This window comes from Balaenoptera ricei, chromosome 8, assembly GCF_028023285.1.
Source record: "Balaenoptera ricei isolate mBalRic1 chromosome 8, mBalRic1.hap2, whole genome shotgun sequence".
In the NCBI taxonomy this organism is placed as follows: Eukaryota; Metazoa; Chordata; class Mammalia; order Artiodactyla; family Balaenopteridae; genus Balaenoptera; species Balaenoptera ricei.
In genome coordinates, this window is record NC_082646.1 from 74,465,671 (window position 1) to 74,473,305 (window position 7,635).

Consider the following 7,635-nt stretch of genomic DNA (forward strand, 5'->3'; position numbering starts at 1 on the left):
TCCAACAAACAAAAGCCCAAGACCAGATGCCTTCACAGGCGAATTCTATCAAACATTTAGAGAAGAGCTAACACCTATCCTTCTCAAACTCTTCCACAATATAGCAGAGGGAGGAACACTCCCAAACTCATTCTATGAGGCCACTCATTTGGTATCACCCTGATACCAAAACCAGACAAAGATGTCACAAAAGAAAACTACAGGCCAATATCACTGATGAACATAGATGCAAAAATCCTCAACAAAATACCTGCAAACAGAATGCAACAGCACATTAAAAGGATCATACACCATGATCAAGTGGGGTTTATCCCAGGAATGCAAGGATTCTTCAATATACGCAAATATGTGATAAAACATATTAACAACTTGAAGGAGATAAACCATATGATCATCTCAATAGATGCAGAAAAAGCTTTTGACAAAATTCAACACCCATTTATGATAAAAACCCTCCAGAAAGTAAACACAGAGGGAACTTACCTCAACATAATAATAGCCATATATTACAAACCCACAGCCAACATCATTCTCAATGGTGAAAAACTTAAACCATTTCCTCTAAGATCAGGAACAAGACAAGGTTGTCCACTCTCACCACTATTATTCCAAAACTTCCAAAACATAGTTTTGGAAGTTTTAGCCACAGCAATCAGAGAAGAAAAAGAAATAAAAGGAATCCAAATTGGAAAAGAAGTAAAACTGTCACTGTTTGCAGATGACATGATACTATACACAGAAAATCCTAAAGATGCTACCAGAAAACTACTAGAGCTTATCAATGAATTTGGTAAAGTATCAGGATACAAAATTAATGCACAGAAATCTCTTGCATTCCTATACACTAATGTTGAAAAATCTGAAAGAGAAATTAAGGAAACACTCCCATTTACCACTGCAACAAGAAGAATGAAATACCTAGGAATAAACCTACCTAAGCAGAGAAAAGACCTGTATGCAGGAAACTATAAGACACTGATGAGGGGCTTCCCTGGTGGCGCAGTGGTTGAGAGTCTGCCTGCCAATGCAGGGGACACGGGTTCGAGCCCTGGTCTGGGAAGATCCCACATGCCGCGGAGCGACTAGGCCCATGAGCCACAATTGCTGAGCCGGCGCATCTGGAGCCTGTGCTCCGCAACAAGAGAGGCCAATAGTGAAAGGCCCGCGCACCGCGATGAAGAGTGGCCCCCACTTGCCACAACTAGAGAAAGCCCTCACACAGAAACGAAGACCCAACACAGCCATAAAAAAAAAAAAAAAAAAAAAAAGACACTGATGAAAAAAATTAAAGATGATAGAAACAGACAGAGAGATATACCATGTCCTTGGATTGGAAGAATCAACATTGTGAAAATGACTATACTACCCAAAGCAATCTATAGATTCAGTGCAATCCCTATCAAACTACCAATGGCATTTTTCACAGAACTAGAACAAAAAATTTCACAATTTGTATGGAAACACAAAAGACCCCGAATAGCCAAAGGAATCTTGAGAAAGAAAAACAGAGCTGGAGGAATCAGGCTCCAGGACTTCAGACTATACTACAAAGCTACAGTAATCAAGACAGTATGGTACTGGCACAAAAACAGAAATATAGATCAATGGAACAGGACAGAAAGCTCAGAGATAAACCCACGCACATATGGTCACCTTATTTTTGATAAAGGAGGCAAGAATATACAATGGAGAAAAGACAGCCTCTTCAATAATTGGTGCTGGGAAAACTGGACAACTACATGTAAAAGCATGAAATTAGAATACTCCCTAACACCATACACAAAAATAAACTCAAAATGGATTAAAGACCTAAATGTAAGGCCAGACACTATAAAACTCTTAGAGGAAAACATTGGCAGAACACTCTATGATATAAATCACAGCAAGATCCTTTTTGACCCACCTCCTAGAGAAATCGAAATAAAAACAAAAATAAACAAATGGGACCTAATGAAAATTAAAAGCTTTTGCACAGCAAAGGAAACCATAAACAAGACGAAAGACAGCCCTCAGAATGGCAGAAAATATTTGCAAATGAAGCAACTGACAAAGGATTAATCTCCAAAATTTACAAGCAGCTCATGCAGCTCAATATCAAAAAAACAACCCAATCCAAACATGGACAGAAGACTTAAAGAAACACTTCTCCAGAGAAGATATACAGATTGCCAACAAACACATGAAAGGATGCTCAACATCACTAATCATTAGAGAAATGCAAATCAAAACTACAATGAGGTATCACCTCACACCAGTCAGAATGGCCATCATCAAAAAATTTACAAACAGTAAATGCTGGAGAGGGTGTGGAGAAAAGGGAACCTTCTTGCACTGTTGGTGGGAATGTAAATTGATACAGCCACTTTGGAGAACAGTATGGAGGTTCCTTAAAAAACTAAAAATAGAAATACCATAAGACCCAGCAATCCCACTACTAGACATACACCCTGAGAAAACCATAATTCAAAAAGAGTCATGTACCCCAATATTCACTGCAGCTCTATTTACAACAACCAGGACATGGAAGCAACCTAAGTGTCCATTGACAGATGAATGGATAAATAAGATGTGGCACATATATACAATGGAATATTACTCAGCCATAAAAGGAAACGAAATTGAGTTATTTGTAGTGAGGTGGATGGACCTAGAGTCTGTCATACAGAGTGAACTAAGAAAGAGAAAAACATATACCATATGCTAACACACATATATGGAATCTAAAAAAATATATATGGTTCTGAAGAACCTAGGGGCAGGACAGGAATAAAGACACAGACGTAGAGAATGGACTTGAGGACACGGGGGTGGGGGAAGGGTAAGCTGCGATGAAGTGAGAGAGTGACGTGGACACATATACAGTACCAAATGTAAAATAGATAGCTAGTGGGAAGCAGCTGCATAGCACAGGGAGATCAGCTCGGTGCTTTGTGACCACCTAGAGGGCTGGGATAGGGAGGATGGGAGGGAGACGCAAGAGGGAGGAGATATGGGGATATATGCATATGTATAGCTGATTCACTTTGTTATAAAGCAGAAACTAACACACCATTGTAAAGCAATTATACTCCAATAAAGATGTTAAAAAAAAAAAAAGAACATTGTCTTTTCCTATATAAAATAAAAAGATTACCTTTTTAATTAGTTTCAGATAGGGTGGCCAACTGTCCTGGTTTACCTGGACTGTGGAGTTTCCCAGGATGTGGAACTTTTCAGTGTTACAACCTGGACAATCCTGGACAAATTGGGACAATTGGTCATCTTAGTTTGAGGTTAAAGAAATCAGCTTCTTTTTTGTTGTAAGTTTTTGTCAACATTTGAACTATTTCTGGACATTGGTGAAGAAGAAGAATGCTAAGATTATTTGAACATGAATTCCCTTGAGTGCTTCTGGTGAACTGGATCAATAGATAATTATATACCTTTTTCACTTTGGCATAATTTAAGATTTACAAAAAAGTTGCAAGAATAAACAAGGAATTCCTGAATACCTTTCACCCAGATTTTCCATTTTACTACATTTGCTTTCTCCCTCTCCTTTTCTCTCTTTCTCTATTTTTAATCTGTGTGTGTGTATTTATATATAACATATATAATTATTTTTGATAGTAAGTTGCACATGATGCTGCATTAACCTTAAATACTTGAGTGTGTATTTTTTGCAAACAAAGATTTACATAATCACAGTAAGATTATCAATGCTACACACACAATACTATTCTCTAATCTCTAGATTTTATTGAGATTTTTGTCAATTTTTCCTGTATTGGTCTTTATAGCAAAAGAAAATCCAAGATCGTGCATTGGATTTAGTTGTAATGTCTTTCTAGTCTACTTTAATCTGAAACAGTTCCTGAGTCTTTGTATTTCATAGCATTGATATTTCTAAAAACTACAGACCAGTTATTTTGTAGAATGTCCCTCATTTTGAGTTTGTCTGCTGTTTCCTTATTCCTACTTTTGATAGGAATATCACTGAAGTGATGCTAAGTGCATCATATCAAGAATCATATGCTGCTGATTATTTCCATAACTGCCAATGTTAACTTTGATTATTTGGTTAAGGTGGTGTCTACCAGGTTTTCCCACTGTAAAATTACTGTTTTACCTTTTGTAATTTGAAAAGTATCTTGTCTATCCCACCATACTGCCAGAATCAGAAGTCAGCTTAAAAAAAAAAAATCACTCAACATCATATCAAAAGTATTCCCAAATACTATTTGTAAGCATTGTTTTAATAACTATGGAGGTGCTTAACTGTTTTCTGAGGGTTAGACATTTAGGTTATTTCCAGTGTTTTATTGTTATTTAAAAAGATAATGCTGCTATAAACACATTTTTATATAAAGTTTTTATGTGTTCAGGGTTATTTTCTAAGATAAATTCTCAGTGTAGAATTACCAGGACCAAGGGAATATTTTTAAGGTTGTTGATATACTTTGTAAAAGTGCTTTTCAAAAGAATTGTACCAATTTACATTTCTACCAATAAAAATGAGATTGCTCTACTTTTTAAAAAGGTATTGTCTTTGGGGATATACTTTGAGACTCATTATCTACGGGGTTTAGCATGCATTGATGAATCTAGCCAGAATAAATTGTTACTGTGACTGTTGACAAATGGTGATTTTCTAATCATTCCTTAGTTGACTTTCTGCTGTAGGTGGAAAAAGCCAATATTCCCTTGGCTTTCCACTGTAGCTGTTCCTTCCCCCTTCTCTAGTTGTTTATATCAATAGACTCCTGGCTTCTGATTTTATTCAGTAAACTTGAATTCTTACTATCATTTGTTTTTGATATTCAAATTTCCCTGATTTGGCTAGTAGGAGTTTCCTCAGACAGGCTTTTGTGTCCTTCAGGCATGTCCCTATCATTCTTTGAGGACTTCCTTACTTTTTAGTGTAATAAGGTGTCCAAGGCTCATCTTGTTCTTTCTCTGCCCTACCTCTGGAATCAGACATTTTTCTGAGGAGCACTGGTTCCTTTTAGTGGAGATCAATATTACAGTCCAGGATCTGGACACTGGATTTGCTCCTTGCTACTGGAGTGCCATTGCTTCTGGGCCTTATCAAGTAACAGAGTTGAGGAATTAAAAAAAAAAAAAAAAAAATATATATATATATATATATATAAAATATATATTTATAGTATGTGTATGTGTGTATATATATACATGCATGCATGCACATATGTATATAGACACATCTACACATTTATATTCATTTTTATATATTTAGCTATCAAGATGTATTAAAACTCATGAGTTCACACTGATATCTCCTTAAATTTCAATCTAACACTTCTACTTCCAGTACAACATTCTTTTTCTCTTTCCATATTTCATACAAAGCCTGACTCCCATTTTCCACAATAATATTGTATTTATTTGTTCAATCCTAAAATGTACAAAGAGTTTCAGAATTGCTAATTGATGCCTCTGCAAAGCCAGACTTTAATATTTGTTTACAGTTTTTGTTGTTGTTTTAGCCTAACAGCATATAGTCCAAATGCTGTGATCAAAAGTTTCTTGGGTTAGTTCTTTTTTCCTTCCCCCGTCTGTGGATTATTTCACTTAAAATAAAAGTATTATTTGTTTCTATTTGTATTCAATTTGGAGAGGTTTTCTGTCCTTGTGGATTTTTATTTATTTTCTTTTTTTCTTTGAGTATGTGAAACATTGATATGTTTCCAACAATCAAATCTGTGCAAAAAAGGCATATTCAAAGGAGTGTGATTTTCTTTCCCACATTGTCTTTGTCCTTTCCACACAGTTCTCCCCTTATTCTGTAGGTAACCAATCTCATTAGTTTCTGGATTTTCCTTCCTGTTATATCTTTTGCTCAAATAAGTACAAGTGTATATATTCTTATTTCCCCTTCTTTCTTACCCAGAAGGTGTAATACTATAGATATTCTGTTGTACTTTGCTAAGCATAGAATTTTAAAGCTGAATCAGACCTTTTTGTTTTCTTTCTAAGGTTATTCTTTTCTCATTTTTTTGTCTTTTAGACATTGGATCAACAACAGTTCTTCACAGAGGAAGAACTGAAGGAATATGAAAATATTATCTCCATACAAGAAACTGAACTTAAGAAAAAGGCAGATGAGCTTCAGAAACAAAAAGAAGAGCTACAACGTCAGCATGACCAACTTGAGGCTCAGAAGCTGGAATACCATCAGGTGATATTTAGTAAAAAAGCTTGTGGCATTAAAAAGGATTTTAGGGGCTTTCTACAAGCCTGTGTTTTTGTAATGTATTTCAATTAGCTGTCGTATTTTAAATTTTAGTATTTTTTAAACTGCATTTTTTTAAACTTCCTTGTTGAATATTAATCTAAATTATAGAACGTGAATATCCCATTTTGGAAAACAATTTTCAGTTAGTTTGTTGTGCATTGTCAAAGGTCATACATATCAGAGAAAATCAAATAACGCTTACTTTTAAGGCATTCTTTTTCCATTCACTAGGTTTTACAGCAGATGGAACAAAAAAAATTACAACAAGAAATTTCCCCATCAGTGCCTGGTGGAGAATCAAAGATCCAGCCACGTATGTAATTTTGTTTATTTGTTTGTTTGAGGAAATTAAAAAATTGAATAAATAGAAATTCACATTTATTACAAATATAATTTCAAATCATTAATATCTGTGCTATTTTCTGTTTATTTGTGGAAATAGAGCAATTTGTATTACAGAAAAATGAAAAAGCCTCTAAAATTTTTATACATCAGTACATTTCAAAAGCTATATAATTTGATAGCCATATGCATGGTGAAATGATTTTTTTCAGTATTATTCATAATTCTTCCTAATCAATTATTGATATTATCAGAGAACATGTTTTTTAATTGTAATCGGTGATTAACTAAACATAGTTAAAAAGCAAATACTCAATATATCTATGTATAAAAGAATATTCAGAATAAAGGAAGATACCTTTAAAATGAGGGCATTTTTTTTTTTTTTGGACAGGCATTTAAAGTCCGAAGTCCACCAGAACTTAGAATAAAATTGTTACATCATCATGTGTGTCATCTTTTTACCTCCCTTCCTTTTCCTCTGCTCAATAAATATTTTAAAGCATATGTGGAATAAAGGAAGATACTTTTAAAATGAGAATGTATTTTTTTTTTTTTTGGACACAGATGTTTAAGGATTGAAGTCTACCAGAACCAGGAAGGAAACAAACTCAATACCTGCTCTCATTTTCATACCTCTTTTCTTTTTCCTTTGTTCTCCTTTAGTGATTTAATTAAGTGGCTTTATGCCATAATTTAATGAAACTATTAGTAACTATTTAAGTGAGAAAGCACCACCCACTGCTTTTAAAATAAATTGTTTTCTCTTATTCATAAAGGTAAATACTCTTTTATGGGTGCTTATCATCCCCTCTCTCAATTCCCCAGTGTGTGTTGGTAACTTTTTCCTACTTTCAGCAATCTTAACTGCTAGAAATTCTTCTACCAAACAGCTCTTGCTACCACTTAAGGTCATTTTTCATTTACATTTTTGCTTTATACTCTATCATTCAATATCAGGTTTTGCTACATATAACAGAAAACCCAAAGATAATGGTGGTTTAAACTGAATAAGAACTTTTGCCTTTTACATAGAAGAAATCTGGAAGTAGGTGGTG

General features: G+C 34.5%; 1 protein-coding gene across 6 annotated transcripts in view; it reads left to right on the plus strand.

Moving 5' to 3' along the window:
• Positions 1–7,339, plus strand: part of NUCB2 (nucleobindin 2) — a 109,640-nt gene extending 102,301 nt beyond the window's left edge. For 4 of the 6 annotated variants that reach the window (XM_059931207.1, XM_059931206.1, XM_059931205.1 and 1 more), the window contains 3 exons: positions 6,008–6,178; positions 6,467–6,548; positions 6,972–7,059. In XM_059931207.1, coding sequence (XP_059787190.1) covers positions 6,008–6,178; positions 6,467–6,548; positions 6,972–6,979 — 261 coding nt within the window. In that variant the 3' untranslated portion in view covers positions 6,980–7,059. Of the gene's footprint in view, positions 1–6,007; positions 6,179–6,466; positions 6,557–6,971; positions 7,060–7,144 lie in introns of those variants that run through there. The other 2 variants (XM_059931208.1, XM_059931209.1) reach the window with 2 other exon arrangements.
• The last annotated feature ends 296 nt before the right edge of the window (positions 7,340–7,635 follow it).